Source organism: Phyllobates terribilis, unplaced genomic scaffold (assembly GCF_046119375.1).
Source record: "Phyllobates terribilis strain yellow unplaced genomic scaffold, ASM4611937v1 Scaffold_5__5_contigs__length_657084704, whole genome shotgun sequence".
Classification (NCBI taxonomy): Eukaryota; Metazoa; Chordata; class Amphibia; order Anura; family Dendrobatidae; genus Phyllobates; species Phyllobates terribilis.
In genome coordinates this window covers 326,348,892-326,366,092 of record NW_027362765.1, presented here as the reverse complement: position 1 = coordinate 326,366,092, position 17,201 = coordinate 326,348,892, and the positions used below count along the sequence as shown (strand labels likewise).

At 51.0% G+C, this 17,201-nt stretch overlaps 1 protein-coding gene across 1 annotated transcript in view; it reads left to right on the top strand.

Moving 5' to 3' along the window:
• The window catches only part of LOC141271151 (uncharacterized), a 200,711-nt gene extending 183,838 nt beyond the window's left edge, over nucleotides 1-16,873 (top strand). The window contains exon 7 of the mRNA XM_073681255.1: nucleotides 15,997-16,873. Within this exon, the coding sequence (XP_073537356.1) occupies nucleotides 15,997-16,015 (19 nt within the window). The 3' untranslated portion in view covers nucleotides 16,016-16,873. The remainder of the gene's footprint in view (nucleotides 1-15,996) is intronic.
• The last annotated feature ends 328 nt before the right edge of the window (nucleotides 16,874-17,201 follow it).

The following is a 17,201-nucleotide window of genomic DNA, read 5'->3' as shown; positions in this document are numbered from 1 at the left end:
ACAAGGCTGGGAGCAGAAAGGAACCCACGTCGCAGGCCATACAGGCGAGAAAGCACGGAAAGCTCGGAAACGTGGGCTGTTACCCTATCAGGAGGAGATAGCCAGAAGGAGCACAGAAAGCACGGTAGGCCTACACCCTCACCCTGACCAGGGCCAATTTCCCCGTTGCTCTCAGACATCCAGGTCCCCTCCTAGCTGGGACTGTTTGTGGGTCAGTTTTCCTGTTCAGTAAAGACCCTGGACTGCAACCTGTTGTCTGTGTGCTCCTTGCTCCCCAAGCACTATCAGCACTCGGACTCTCACTACCATCACTCGCACCATCCACTATACTGCCCTGGGGCCGCACTCTTCCCGTGGGGAGTCACACCATCCCAGCTGCACACCTCATCAGCCCCAGCGGTCTGCATGCAGCGGCGGTTCCTAATAACCGCAATCCACGGGTGGCGTAGTCGGACATAACCATCAGCACATAACGGACTACCACTGGCCTGACCACCCTGAGCCACGGAACTGGGTTGCCACTACTACTCCCACCGTTTCCCTATTGCCCGGATCCGAGTGCCCCACGGCCCAGGGGGCGAGTCAGCTTTGGCGTAGTCGGCAGGATTTCGTGCCCGCAACCACCGGGTACTGCGTGCCTGAAAAAGACTTTTGTAACTTACCTGTGGCAAAGTTTCCCGCCGTCCGGAGCCGATTCCCGCCATCAGACGCCATCTTGGACCGTTTCCCGCCATCTTCTGCCGTCTTGCCGCCATCCGCAGCTGTTTCCCACCATCGGACGCCATCTTCAGGACGCCGCGCGGGAAGAAGAGGGGCGTGGACGTCAAAACCGCGCGAGATCCGAAGCTCCGCCCCATGCACCGACGCTGCGCAAGGTCCTGGAAGGGAGAGAGAGCGACGCTGACGTCATCAGGACGCGACGCCAGGTCCTCGTCCAGAGCAGCAGCAGCGGAGCCGCGGCCTACAGAAGAGGATCGTCGGAAGGTAGGCCACGCTTAACTAGGGGGGAGGAAGATGTCAGACACAGAGGCGCCCACTACCACCAACGCAGCTGCAGCAGCGGTGATGCCCTTTTCCTTGCCCTACATCCCTGGAGCGGCCTGGCTGCCCAAATACTCAGGGGAGCCCCATGCCCTAACTGACTTCAAGGAAAGACTGTATAGTTTGTTCCAAGTTTACCCCCTGACAGAGGAACAGAAGGTCAGCATATTGACAGTAGAGATGAGCGTTGTTCTACTCGAACTGTTCGCCAATCTCAAATTCGAGCTGTTTTGGGCGGTGTTCGAGCCGGTCGGCGAACACGAACAATTTGAGAAAAATTCGGCTGTTCGAGGTTATGTTCGATAACTGTTCGTGCACCAAAATCATAACTGGATTTTTTCTCAGTAATGATGAAAATTAATGTTAATACGCAGTTTGAGTGTACAGCGGGGCGGGGGGAGGGGCAGGGGATGGATCTCTGCAGGAACAATGAAGATCTCCATTTTTTTTTCTCTTTCCCGCATTTGCAGTGGGGAGGTGCAATCTGTCAGCCTATCAGCAGCGCACACACGGAGCGAAGTGCTTTTTTTCACACAAGCAAGGGCATGTGTCATTGGCAGTGTATGTCACATGTCCTTGCCCTATAAGACCAAGCCATTTTCCCCGTCGCCACCATTTTCTCACTGCTGCAGCTGCGTGTTAGACGGCACCGCTGTTGCTGTGTGCGCTATACCTTGTTAATTTCAAGCCAATTTTCGCACAAATCTACAGATAGCTTGGGAGTAGGGAATAGTTGTGATTGCAGTCCTTTTAAGGACTAGGTTACAGCATTTCCTATGACTTTTATCAGGCAGGTCTGTGCTCTTAAATAGATAGATTGTGGGAGTAAAGACTAATTGTAATTGGAGTCCTTTTCAGGACTAGGTTACATCAGTTCCTATCAGTTTTTGCCAGGCAGGTCTGTGCCAGTGCTGTGCAAGTTTTTTTCACAGCATTTGGCTGAAAGCTAATCCTTTTTGGCCTATTGCAGAGTGTGTTAGTCAGTGGAGTAGCCTATCTGTGTTGCAAGATATACCACCTGTGTATAGAATACCAATTTTTTTACTGCACCTAGTGAAGTAAAATCTTTTGGGCATAGCATCATTCTATTAGTCCATCTATACTGACCTCCATCAGGTTGCAAATTAAAAATAATTTTTTTCTGCATCTAGCTCTGAAAAAATATTTGGGCTTCTAGCAGTGTGTGGGACTTGGTCTATTAGTCCATCTATACTGAGCTCCATCAGGTTGCAAATTAAAAATAATTTTTTTCTGCATCTAGCTCTGAAAAAATATTTGGGCTTCTAGCAGTGTGTGGGACTTGGTCTATTAGTCCATCTATACTGACCTCCATCAGGTTGCAAATTAAAAATAATTTTTTTCTTCATTTAGCTCTGAAAAAATATTTGGGCTTCTAGCAGTGTGTGGGACTTGTTCTATTAGTCCTTCTATACTGACCTCCAGCAGGTTGCAAATTGAATATAATTTTTTTCTGCATCTAGCTCTGAAAAAATATTTGGGCTTCTAGCGGTGTGTGGGTCTTGGTCTATTAGTCCATCTATACTGACCTCCATCAGGTTGCAAATTAAAAATAATTTTTTTCTGCATCTAGCTCTGAAAAAATATTTGGGCTTCTAGCGGTGTGTGGGACTTGGTCTATTAGTCCATCTATACTGACCTCCATCAGGTTGCAAATTAAAAATAATTTTTTTCTGCATCTAACCCAGCCAATAGTTTTGGCCTAATACCACAGTTTGGCCACTCAGCTCTGCTCGGTTACCATCCATTGTTTTTTTGTGCAAACAACTCCAGAGTTGTGAATTAGTTAACCACCAAAATGAGTGGAAAAAGGCCTGCTGCTGGTGGAAAGGGGAATAGGCGTGTTGGGAAGGGGAAAAAAGGTTGTGTCCGTGGGGTAGGTGCAGAAGAAAGACCATCTTCCAGCCAAACTAAAATGTCTACTTCTTTTAGCGGACAATGTGATAAGATCCCTTTCTTACGGCCACGCCAATCGCTACAAATTCCAGATGAGGCACAAAAACAGCAGGTGCTTCAACGGATATCAAGTGCTCCTTTAAGTGGGCTCTCCTCCACATCAACTTCAACATCACAAATACTCCAGTCCTCAAAGGTGTCACCCAAATCGCACTTGCTTCCTCACAGCTCCCAAATCTCCAGCTGCCCGTCTGAGTATGAGGTAGAACAGATGGTTGAGTCTGCAGAGCTGTTTACTCATACTATAGCTTGGGAATCAGAGGTCGACTCCAGCGCTTCTGTGAATCCAGACGAGGAAATGATCTGCACTGATGCCCAGAATCTTTATGAGTCGGATCCAGGACCAGACGCAGAAGGTTCTGACCATAATGTAGACCCTCATTCCCAAACTGTAACTCCTGTTGGTGGAGACAATGAGGAAGACGATGATAAGACTCAAATACCTGATTGGAGCGACAACTTTAGTTTTTTGTCAGGGCAGGAACAGGTTGGCTCTGAGGACGACGGGTGTGATAACGCACAGGGTGATGATGATGAGGTCGGAGATCCCACTTACTGTCAACCCACAGTCAGCCAAGAGATGAGGTCAGCAGAGGAGGTGGAGGAAGATGCTAGTGACGACGAGGTCAGGTTGCGCCTTCCTGGACAGAGACGTAGTACTGGAAGCACGTCAACAACTGCATCCTCAAACACAACTCTGCCTCTCACCACAAGTCGTGGTGGCTCTTCAGGTCGCATGGGTGCTAAGCCTTGCATAGCCTGGGCATTTTTTCAGATCGATAAAGATGACCCAACTCGTGTTATCTGTAACATTTGTCAGCAAAAGCTAAGTAGAGGCCAAAAAATACATAGTTTGAGTACTTCATGCATGAACCGGCACATGGACATGAAGCATAAGTTGCAGTGGGAAGCTCAGTGTGCTACAATGCGGTCTAGCCGGCCGGGCCAACCACCGTCTGCCATATCTTGTGCATCCGCGGCCTCTTCATCCTCTGTGACTGGGGGGACAGCAGTCACACCTGTTTTGGGGCGCAGACCTGCCACCTCTTTACCCGCAACAGCCAGCGTGATTGGCAGGTCATCATTTTCTTTGGAGGTGTTAACACCAGCTGGTCTTGAGCGCTGTCCGACATCGATAGCACCACCTTTGGATCAAGGCAACCTAACATGTCCGCCTGCATCTTCCTCACAGACCGGCAGTTTGCCGGGGACACCCTTATCAACCCCGTCTAAGCACAATAGCCAGCCCTCGGTCCCTCAGATGTGGACAAGTAAAAGACCATTTCCTCCTAGCCATGAGAAAGCTAAGAGGTTGAATTTCACCATCTGCAAGCTCTTGGCTACAGAAATGCTGCCTTTCCGCCTGGTGGACACAGAGGATTTTCGAGACCTTATGTTCGTCACAGTGCCCCAGTACCAGATGCCCAGTCGGCACTACTTCTCAAAGAAAGGTGTGCCTGCGCTCCACCAGCATGTCGCACACAACATCACCGCTTCTTTGAGAAACTCTGTGTGTGACAGGGTGCATTTCACCACAGACACTTGGACGAGTAGGCATGGACAGGGGCGTTACATGTCGCTGACTGGGCACTGGGTAACCATGGTGACAGCAGGACAAGGGGCTGCTGTCCAAGTCTTGCCGTCCCCACGAGTTGTGCGTCAATCCTCTTTATGTCATTTTTCCTCCACTGCTTCTGCCTCCTCAACCTCCTCTCGGTCTTCCACCTGCACCCAAAGCCTGTCTGGTCATGCCACAAGCTTTCTAACTGCGCAGAAGGGATCCTGCACACCTCCTTACTATGCTGGCAGTAGGGCTCAACGTCATCAGGCCGTTTTTACATTGAAATGTCTGGGAAATGTGAGTCACACAGCTGAGGAGTTGTGGTCAGCTCTGGAGAACCAATTTCATGAATGGTTGTCTCCACTGGACCTGAAACCAGGGAAGGCCGTGTGCGACAATGCTGCAAACCTGGGTGCGGCCCTTCGACGGGGCAATGTCACACGTGCCTTGTATGGCTCACGTGTTGAACCTGGTTGTCCAGCAATTTTTAGCCCACTATCCCAGACTAGATGGCCTTCTGCAGAGGGCACGGTCGCTGTGTGCTCACTTCCGCCGTTCGCATCCCGCAGCTCAGCGACTTACATCTCTACAGAAGTCGTTGGGCCTGCCACTTCACCGGCTAAAATGCGATGTGCCTACCCGGTGGAATTCAACTCTGCACATGTTGCAGCGATTGTGGCAGCACCGACAAGCCCTGGTGCAATACGTTCTGACGTATAGCCTGGGCCAACGAGATTCAGAGGTGGGGCAAATCACGCTGGAGGAGTGGTCTCAGATCAGGGACCTATGCACCCTTCTGCACAGTTTTGAAATGGCGACGAAGATGTTTAGTGCTGACGATGCCATTATCAGCATGACTATTCCGGTGATTTACATGCTGGAGCACATGTTAAACAGAATTCGGAGTCAGGTGGTGGCACAAGAGGAGGTGGAGGAAGTAGAGGAGGAGGAGTTGTATGCGGAAGGGCTAACATCTGCAAGGTCCAGACGGTCGGCAGCACCAGGGCGGCAGGCATGTGAGGGTGGGGGAGATGATTTTACCAGGGCGCATGGTAGCAGCCAAACTAGTGAGGAAGGTGCAGGAGCCCAGGAAGAAGTGGAGGACGAACTGATGGAAGACTCATCAGATGAGGGAGACCTTGATCACATTTCTCTTGTGCGAGGTTGGGGGGAGAGGACAGAGGAAGGAAGCATGATTGTTACCTCGCCACCAACACAACAGGGACTTGGTGCTCCTGGATGCGCAACACACATGAGTGCCTTCTTGCTGCACTACCTGCAACATGACCCTCGAATTGTGAGAATTAGAAATAATCCTGACTACTGGGTTGCCACACTGTTAGATCCCCGGTACAAAAGTAAATTTGCAGAAATTATTCCTGCCATAGAAAGGGATGCACGCATGCAGGAGTATCAGCAGAGACTGTTGCAGAATCTTACATGTGCTTTTCCACAAAATACCAGTGGTGCACGTAGTGAATCTCACAGTTCCAACTTGCCAACCGTGGGACCGTCAAGTGTTCAGCACTCAAACCGTAACAGAACCACAGTATCTGCTGGTAACATCAATTTTGCGGAATCATTTCACCACTTTTTTAGCCCATCCTTTGCAAGGCCACAGGAGACAAGAAGTCTGACACATAGTCAACGCCTAGAGACGATGGTACAGGAGTATCTCCAAGTAAACATTGAAGCCATGACTGTGTCACTGGACCCTTGCTCTTTTTGGGCTTCCAATCTGGATAAATGGCCGGAGCTAGCCACTTACGCCTTGGAGATCTTGTCATGCCCCGCAGCCAGCGTTCTGTCTGAACGTGTGTTCAGCGCTGCTGGTGGTGTGCTGACAGATAAGCGCACGCGGCTCTCCACTGATAATGTAGACAGACTCACGTTCATAAAGATGAACAAATCATGGATCCGAAACGACTTTTCTACCCCTGTGTCATCCTGGGGAGAGTAAAAGCTTGATGATTAGTTAAAATCACCCTACCAACCGTTTTAAGCTTTCAAATTACTAATCATGTTTATCTGTATCTTGACTGGAAAATAATTTGGGCTTTGTAGCAGTGTGCAGCACTGATCCTATTAGGCCATCTATAATAAGCTTCACCAGATTTAAAATTAAAAATAATTTTTAGCTGCATCTAGCCCGGAAAATAATTTTGGGGCTCCGAGATGCGCAAGACACATAAGTGCCTTCTTGCTGCACTACCTGCAGCATGACCCTCATATTGTCAGAATTCGAAGTAATCATGACTACTGGGTTGCCACACTCTTAGATCCCCCAAACTTTTCGATCAACCTTTTCATTTTAATAAAGACCAAAAAATGGTCATTTTTGAAATTATAAGCATTAGCAGGTTGTTAGAAACTGAAATCAAACAGTTTTCAACTCAAAACTTTATTCTAGGTGATGTTACATTTTCACATAAGACCCCTTGTTCGAAAGGAGCTTCTGAACTCTCTCGTCCATTGAATTTGTCAGGTTTTGGATGGTTTCTGCTTCAATTGTTTTGCATGAGGACAGAATACCCTCCCAGAGCTGTTGCTTAGATGTGAACTGCCTCCCGCCATCATAGACACTCCTTTTAATGATGCTCCAAAGGTTCTGAATGGGGTAGAGGTCAGGGGAGCATGGGGGTCACACCATAAGTTTGTCCCCTTTTATGCCCATATCAGCCAGAGATGCAGATGTTTTATGTGCAGCATGAGATGGTGGATTATCATGCAGAAAAATGATCTTGCTGTGAAATACACGGTTCTTCTTCTTGAACCATGGCAGGAAGTGCTGTTTGAGAAAATCCACATACATTATGGAGTTCATCTTTAGCGCCTTCAGGGATCCTAAAGGGGCCGACAATCTCTCTCCCCATGATTCCAGCCCAAAACATTACTCCACCTCCTCCTTGTTGGCGCTGTAGCCGTGTTTGCGTGGGGTGTCCATCAACCAGCCATCCTCCACTCCATTCATCTGGACCATCGAGCGCTGCACGGCACTCATCCGTGAACAAAACAGTTTTGAAATCAGTCTTCATGTAATGTTTGGCCCACTGGAGCCGTTTCTGCTTGTGTGAAGTGGATAGAGGAGGTCGACAGGATGGCGTATGCACAGCTGCAAACCTCTGAAGGACCCTGCATCTTGTTGTTCGGGGGACGTTGGAGGCACAAGCAGCTTCAAAAACTTGTCTGCTGCTATGACAAGGCTTTTTTGCCGCTGCTCTTTCAACCTGACGTAATTGCCTGTAGGAAAGAGTCCTCAATTTGCCCTTATCAGCACGCACACGTGTGTACTGTGAATCAGCTACATACTTCTTGATTGCCAAGACACTTCATCCTGATCATCGCACAATGTTGATTGTAGTCATGCCTTGACCTAAACACTCCACAATTTGTTGCTTCTCAGCAGCCGACACATCCTTTTTCTTTCCCATTTTGGCAGAAAATGTAGGCTGCTTAATAATGTGAGAGAGCCTTCTTAAGTAGTCTTGCCTTTCATTGGACACACCTGCCAAACTAATTAGCACAGGTGTCTGCAATTGCTTACAGTGATATAAAGAGCCCTGACACACATCACCATCAATGAGTTTAACTGACAAACAAACAAATTCTTCCCTTATCACTCCTAAACACTTTTTGCATAATAATTTGGAACGCGGTGTACATGTGCTTTTCCACAAAACACCAGTGGTTCACGTAGTGAATCTTACAGTTCTAACTTGCCAACCGTGGTCTGTATGGAATTGTTCAATAAAGGGCCCAAAATTAAGATAACATAGATGGGAGAGGTCTCTATGAATAGGAATTCCTAAGTATTTGATACCCTGTGAGGGCCAGGCAAAGGGAAAGTTGGACTGGATGGAATCCTATATGGATTTAGGGAGGGAGACATCGAGGGCCTCAGACTTCGCTGCATTGATTTTAAAATTTTACCATGTAACAAAGTGATCTATTTCAGCCATAACAGCAGGGATGGATATATGTGATTGAGTGATATATACTAGGACATCATCAGCAAATAGAGAGCACTTGTACTCGGTGCCTCCCACCTCAATCCACCTAATATTGGGGTTATGGCGAATTGATGAGAGCAGGTGCTCCGTCACTAGGATGTATAAGAGAGGGGACAGAGGACATCCCTGCCTTGTCCCATTGGTGATTGTGAAAGGTGATGAAAATGTTCTGACGCACCCCCTGGGCCTTGGGACACCCGGAGCCGGACCCTTTTTGGTGGATGCTGGTGGTTGTAGTCTTCGTGGCGGCGATCCGGTTCCGTGGCTCAGGGCGGTCAAACCAGTGGCGGAACTATTTATGTGGTTTTGATGTTTAAATGTCCGACTACGCCACCCGTGGATTGCGGTCAGAGTGAACCGCCGCTACAGGGCAGACCGCTAAGGCTGGTGTTGTGGGTGCAGCAGAGCGTAGCATAACTCCCCACGGGAGGAGTATAGCCTCAGGGCAGTGTATGCGGAGGATGGGGGTGATGGTGCAGGGCAGCAGCAGTAACGACACGGAGTCAGTGATGCAGTTCAGGGCCTTTACTCACAGTTCTTATTATCCAGACCACGTCTGCAGGTAACGGCTGCCCACGTCGTACTGTGCTCACCAGGTGAGGGGCTCAGACAACTCCCAGATAAGTTTGGAGCGCTTCACAGGACCCCCTTTGTGTGTACTTTGTCTGGCCTTTCTTACCAACACTTCTGTCCGGCTGCCTCGGGCCTCCTCTTGGTAAACTTGGCGCCAGTTTCCCTGACCCTATGTGGTGCCTTCCTAGCGGGTGGAGCAAGGGGCTGCGCCACATAAAATGTCAGAGCCTCCGGTTTCTAGCTGAGGGTCGTTTCCGGTCTCCCCCTTTGGCCTGACCCCTCCACGCAAGTGGATTCGGGCGTGCGGTGGCGACTCGCCCGTCCGCACCCCTGGGATCCCTTCATTCCTCGTTCCTGGAGCCTTCTCCGCTCCTCTTCCTTCCTTCTCCCTCTTGCAGGCCTGGGCCTCTGTTACTAGGCCCGCCTCCGGAGCAGAGCTCATGCAGAGCCCCTGCTCCCTGCCACTTCTGCTCAGACTTCTCTGCACTGAACTAAGATGGTGCCCACCTTTTATACTCCCTTCTCAATGCACCCAGGAACTGCTTCCTCCCTGCTCCTGCACTGCAGGGTTCCCCTTCCTCAGTGTTCCCTCCCCCCACTCCAGCCAGGGACAGGGACTGTCGTGCCCATCTCAGGGGCATATTGGTCGCCCTGCCCCACGGCAATGTGGTGTAATGCATGCAGGTGTCGGGTCCTGATCCACACTCCATCCTTATCTGAGAGTGAGATATCACACCTCTGGGTGAGGTGCAATACGTCTGTAGCAACCGAGCCCTCGGTGCTACAGTTCCATTTATCTTCAGCCTAGGTGACGTATTGTGATACAGGGCCGTGATTTTGGCTATAAAAGGGTCCCCTAGACCCCTACCCCAAGCTTTTTAAGAGAATCATATATGGCGTGCCAGGAGACTCTATGGAATGCTTTCTCAGCATCCAACGAGAGTATCTACTTACAAATTTTTAACTGCATCTAGCCCAGGAAATACTTTGTGCTTAGTAGCAGTGTCTGCTAGTCAGCGGATTATCCCGGCTGTTAAGCAAGCTACACCACCTGTAGTTTGGACACTTAATTTTTTCAAAGGAAATGCTTCGGGACCACGGGATACTTAGTGAAGAGCATCAGGAGGCACCCCAAGGCATAGGGGCTGGGACTGGCAGTAGGATGCCTTGCGGTGGACAGCCGAGCTCGATCCTTATAAAAGCTTTTTAACTGCAGCAGCTTTAGTGGACGCTACTGGAGCTGGAATTACGCGGCTGCTGGCATGAGACTTGCCCTCCAATAGATCCTTGTAAATGGATTTAAAGTGTATTCATTCAAATTAGAGGGACAATTTAAATTAAAAAGCTTAGAGCTGCCTCCACCACAGGGGGGCTCTCTCGACCCACCAGCGGACAGGCACCAGTATTGGGAGAGGGGGGCTGGCCGTCAGGGTTCACCGCGGCTCTGGCACAAACCCGGCGACACGGAGGTGGCACGGGCAGGAGCGGACTGGCCGTCTCGGCTTCTCACTTTTTGGATTTTAGAAGGGCATGACATGCCTATATCTGTGTCTCCCCCTCCTTTTACTCCTCCACCTCTTTTCTTTTCGCATGACTATATGTACTTGTCACTTTTCCATGTGTTAGTTGTGTCTTCTGAGCAGTTTGTCAGCTTTTGGACACCTTTGAAGGTGTTTTCTATGTGTTTCTATGTGTTTTTGTTTGCCTGCCATTGGTTTTAACGGTGTTCGAAGGTGTTCGACGAACAGTTCGACGAACAGTTCGGCGAACACACGGGTGTTCGACGAACCGAACCGAACTCGAACACTACGGGGGTGGCTCAACACTAATTGACAGGGCATTTAACTGGCGCAGCCCAAAGGGAGGTAAAATCATGGCCCATCGAGGAGAAAGGGACTGTGAAGGGTATTCTGGCCCGGCTGCGGGGTACCTTTGATACACGTACCTCCGCTGAAATTAAAATGAGGTTCTATGGATGTAAGCAGCGGGCACAGGACAGCATCAGAGACTATGCCCTAAATCTGCAGGAAGCCTTGAGGGCTATTCAACAAACTGACCCTGGCAGTGTGCAGGAAACCGATAAGCTGCTAACAGAACAATTCATAGAGGGTCTGCTGTCTAGCGCCCACAGGGCCCAACTGCGCCTCATGTTCTTTCAGAACCCCGACCTGACCTTTGCCCAATTTAAGGACAGGGCCATAAGGGTGCTCCGTGAATCTGCAACCAGTGGCGCTATAAACCCCCGGCGCCCTGCTATCACCTACCACCAGGAGGCGGCGCCCTCCTCTATGGACTCCGTGGAGGCTGATGCACAGGCCCTGAACCAAGCCCCGTCGAAAGGCCTGCACCACCAAGTCCAGGAGCTGACCAGGAGCGTCGCGGCGTTGACCAGGACCGTCCAGGCGTTGCAAGTGGACCCGTCAAGACCCATCGAGCTGGCTTCAAGTCCGGAGGATGTCCCGTGGCTTCGACAGAGGAGGATCCCGTCGTTCCGAGGGAGGCCCACAGACCGCTACGCAGAGGATGGACAGCCCATTTGCCGTCGATGCAACCAGCCCGGACACATTTCCAGGTACTGTAATTTAAACGGGTCCAACCTGGGGCAGGGGGCCGACCCCCAGGCATAAGATCACCAGGCCCTTATAATTGGCGTGATAAGTACGTTGGGGGGCGCCCGGTTTTACCCGTGGTGCTGGATGGTATCCCCATGAGCGCCTTGCTGGATACTGGGTCGCAAGTAACCACAATCCCTTATGTACTTTTTAAGCAGTATTGGACTGATGCTGATATCACACGGTATCCAGACAGTAACTTGAGCATCATCGCCAGTAATGGCTTACCGTGCCGCAGATGGGGTTCAAGGAGATGACCATTAAAATTGGTAAAGTTGAACTGCCGGCACAGGGAGTGATTATTGTGGACATTGACCGTCATGAAAGTCACCCTAAAATAACTGTGGGTACTAACATAATTGAAAATTGTCTTTCAGAAGTAATTGTAATTCTACAACAGGTGGCGGTGAATGCTAGTTCCAGCCAACAGAGAGTCCTCAACAAGGAGATAAAAGCCCTGATGAGACGGCAGCAGGTAGAACTGTCTGGTGGTGAGATCGGTAGCGTAAGACTCAGTGATCCATTCCCCATTTCCATGCCTCCCAAAAGTGAAATGATGATCTGGTGTCGGACTGCAATCGGGTTGAGAGGTAGAGACTACCAAGCCATGGTAGAACCCGTGTACTCAGACAGCAGGCCCACCATTTTGACAGCCCGGGGGGTGGTTGATGTCCGTCATGGGAGGGTGCCCGTCCGCATCCTCAACATTGGGGAGACGGAAGTACACTTACCCAGGTACGCTACACTCGCCAAACTGTTTGTCGTCGAACACAAAGCTTTCAGGGCCGTGGAACCCTTGCCTCCATCTCCTCAGGCGGAGGGTAATAGCTCCCAGAAACAATAGGAGGACTGGTGCCAGAAACTCCATGTGGGTGCTGACTCCACTCCCCTGCACCAAAAACAAGGAGTCTACCGGGTGGTACAGGAGTACGAGAGAGTCTTTAGTAAGCACCCGCTAGACTTCGGCAGAGTAAAAGGGGTAGAACACCACATCCCCACAGGGAGCCACCCACCAATAAAAGAGAGGCACAGACCTGTACCCCCTGCACATTATCAGAACGCCAAGGGTATGCTAAGGGAGATGAAAGAAGCTGGGGTCATTAGAGACAGCTGTAGCCCCTGGGCAGCCCCCTTGGTTCTGGTCAAAAAGAAAGACGGCACCATGAGAATGTGCGTGGACTATAGACAAATCAACCGTATCACCCACAAAGACGCATATCCGCTGCCTAGAATAGAAGAGTCTTTAGCCGCACTAAAATCTGCTAACTTCTTTTCTACTTTGGACCTTACTAGGGGGTACTGGCAGGTTCCTGTGGCAGAGGCTGACAAGAAGAAGACCGCCTTCACCACCCCGATGGGGCTGAGCGAATTCAACTGTATGCCTTTCGGGCTCTGCAACGCACCAGGGACCTTCCAGAGGCTGATGGAATGCTGTCTAGGGCACCGAAACTTCGAGACGGTCCTCCTTTACCTGGACGACGTGATCGTCTATTCGAAGACCTACGAGGACCATCTAAAGCACCTGGCCGAGGTGTTCGAAGCCCTGGCAGGCTACGGCCTGAAGGTGAAATCATCGAAGTGTCACCTGCTGAAACCAAAGGTCCAGTACCTAGGGCACGTGGTAAGCGCGGAAGGAGTGGCCCCCGACCCTGACAAGGTCACGGCAATCAAGAGCTGGCCAAGCCCCTCGAACATCAAAGAGGTGAGACAGTTTCTCGGGTTGGTAGGCTACTACCGAAGGTTCATCCCCGGGTTCACTAAGATGGCAGCTCCTATGCAGGACCTCCTGATCGGACAGTCCAAGTCCAGAAGTCAAAAGCCACCCTTCAAGTGGGATAAACCGGAAGAGGAGTCCTTCCGCCAGCTAAAGTTGGCCCTCACTGGGGATGAGATCCTGGCCTACCCTGATTATGGCCAGCCTTTCATTCTCCACAGAGATGCCAGTAATGTGGGACTGGGAGCCGTACTGTCCCAAAACCAACAGGGCAGAGAACGGGTGATCGCATACGCCAGCCGGAAGCTGAGGCCCACCGAAAGGAACCCGGAGAATTACAGCTCCTTCAAGCTAGAATTCTTGGCGGTGGTGTGGGCCGTGACGGAACGCTTCAAGCATTACCTGGCCTCCGCAAAGTTCACTGTGTACACGGACAACAACCCGTTGACACACCTGGACAATGCAAGACTGGGTGCCCTGGAACAGCGGTGGATGGCCCGTCTCTCCCACTATGACTTCGTGATCAAGTACCGGGCAGGCAAAACCAATGCCAACGCGGACGCCCTATCAAGAATGCCTCACTTACCTGAAGGTGACGAAGACCCAGAAGAGCTGGAAGAGGTAGAACTCCCCGCGTTTCACCGGTATGGAGCCGCTCAACACTCTCACCGCGTGAAGGAGGAGGATCTAACAACTGTGATGATGAATCCCCTACCTCACCACAGCTGGGCCGAAACCCAAGATAGTGACCCTGCTGTCCGCCTGGTGAAAGATCTGCTGACCCGGGAAGACTCCCGCCTAGATCCAGATGCCCCAGAGGAAGCCAAGCAGCTATGGAAGGAGAAGAGCAAGCTGTTCCTCTTTGAAGGCAAGTTGTGCAGAAGGATTGTCAACCACCGGACGCACGAGCTGACCTGGCAAGTCGTGGTCCCAAGGCGAGATGCAGCTATGGTCCTGGGAGCTTACCATGACAGAGCGGGACACTTCGGTTGGAAGAAACTGGAGTTCCTACTAAGAGGTAGGTTCTTTTGGGTCGGCATGAGAGGAGCAGTAGAAAAGTGGTGCAGAGACTGTGGCCCTTGTCACCTGAGGAGGAAGGACCGCACCAGCCAGAAGACACCCTTGAGGCCCATCGTCACCATGCAGCCTCATGAGCTGGTAGCTCTGGACCACGTCAAATTGGCTCCAAGCCGGTCCGGATACATCTACGCCGTGACAATCGTGGACCACTATTCCCGTTTTCTAGTGGTGGTCCCAGGAAAAGGACTTGACAGCCCAAACAGCGGCCCGAGCCTTCCAGCAATACTTCTGCCGTCCACGCGGGTATCCGGAACAGGTCCTGACAGACCAGGGTCCAGCGTTCGAGGCTGAAATCTTCCAGGAGTTCTGCAACCTCTATGGCTGTAAGAAAATACGGACAACGCCTTACCACCCCCAAACCAACGGGATGTGTGAGAAGATGAACAATATAGTCATTGATCTCCTGAAGACGTTGCCCCTGGAGGAACGCAGCCTGTGGCCAGAAAAATTGCCGGACCTGGTAGACAGGTACAACAACATACCGGTGAATGCTACAAACTGCACCCCGGCTTACCTGATGCGAGCTAGACCAGGTAAGCTGCCCGTAGACCTGGAAATGGGAGTCCTAATACCTGAGGACACCTCCCCGGATGTGGACTGGGATACGGAAAGGCAACTGCAGTACAAGAAGGTACAGGAGAGTGTGGAGAAGAGCCTGGCCCAGGTGAGAGAGAAGCAAGAAAGACTCTTCAATCAACACGCCCCTGCTAGTCCCCTAGAACCTGGTGAGCAAGTCCTAAAGGGGAAAAGAAGGCTACATAAGTTGGACGACCAGTGGGAAAGGGAACCCTAAACCGTACTACAGTCTGACCACGACAACCCAAAGGTGTGCGTGATCACCAAGGACGGAGGAGAAACCACTAGTGTCGTCTCCAGAGACCACCTCAAAAGGTGCCCCGAGCAACTCCGCAGTGCAGAAGAGGATCAGAGTGACCTTGAACCCGCAGAGGACAAGGAAGAAATGATCAGCACCGTTCTCGGAGAGTTCCCTCAGTCCTGGACTCGCATAAATGATGCCATAGTGGTACCTGTCCTGCATTTCCTGCAACCGGCACAGCAACAACCAACACCAGAGCCGGAAGGTGAAGAGGAGCAAGCGGTTCCAGAGGCAGAAGAGCCTGTACCAGCAGCCCAGGAGAGTCAACCCTCTGCTGACAGTGAGCCTGCCATGCCTGCGGTAAGCCAAAGAACCCGCAGACAGCTGCCTGCCCTTCCTGTACACCCAGCTGGTAGCTGTACCCCTAACGCTAGTGGGGAAAGACAGGTTGGTCCACCACCAGACAGTGGGTTAAGGAGGTCAACCAGGAACACAAAGGGACAGATACCCGCTCGCTGGAGAATATAGAGTGTACTAAGATTGTAAATAACCCTGTTGCCAAATGTTGAATTGTTTGCAAAGTTACATGCATGTTTGGTAATTCTGTGTTTCAGTTTCTTGCAGCTACCGTAAGGACTCAAAGGTTATGGACTTTTTATAACCGGGACCTTGTATGGACTGCGTTCGGAGCCTAACCAAGGAATGAACTAAGACTGTGAAGGACTTGGGGTAGGACAGACCCCCACCTGGTTAAGGTTCCCGTTGTTCTGGTGATATGGACACCCGGTCACAGGCCACACTGTGACCTTAAGAACTCAATTTGTGTGTCATCTGTCTATTAATGTTTTATTGCTATGTATATTATCTTTGTTTATTGTTTAGTCCCGGAGTACTAAATTTCACTAGGGGGGAATGTGTCACCCTACCTGGATGCCACAAGTGTAATAAAGCTGTGTCTGAGAGCAAGGGGGAGGTTCTCTGGTTAGGGGAACATTAGCATGCAATGCCTCCTGTCTCAGGCCAGTAGGGGGAGCAGGCTGCCCCTATAAAAGCTGGTACTGGGGACAGGGTTAGGGAGAACTGGATTGCCTGTCTCTGCTTTGAGACGTGTCCCAGAGTGGAGCAGGGACAGAAAGTTGATTGCACCTAAGAGGAAGTGTGGCAGGAGGAGAGAGCCACAAGCCAGAGACAAGAGGCGAAGAGAGCCTGTCTTGGCAGAGAAAGACTTAGCTTTACCAGACTTTGGTGTCTGAGGCTGGAAGGATTCCACATCCCCCAGCAGAGAACCAGTCCGCAAGGGACTGTACATTCCTTGGCCTAAGAAGCCTGGAGGCCCTGCCACAACCGAAGGGACCATTAAAGCCGTACAAGGCTGGGAGCAGAAAGGAACCCACGTCGCAGGCCATACAGGCGAGAAAGCATGGAAAGCTCGGAAACGTGGGCTGTTACCCTATCAGGAGGAGATAGCCAGAAGGAGCACAGAAAGCACGGTAGGCCTACACCCTCACCCTGACCAGGGCCAATTTCCCCGTTGCTCTCAGACATCCAGGTCCCCTCCTAGCTGGGACTGTTTGTGGGTCAGTTTTCCTGTTCAGTAAAGACCCTGGACTGCAACCTGTTGTCTGTGTGCTCCTTGCTACCCAAGCACTATCAGCACTGGGACTCTCACTACCATCACTCCCACCATCCACTATACTGCCCTGGGGCCGCACTCTTCCTGTGGGGAGTCACACCATCCCAGCTGCACACCTCATCAGCCCCAGCGGTCTGCATGCAACGGCGGTTCCTAATAACCGCAATCCACGGGTGGCGTAGTCGG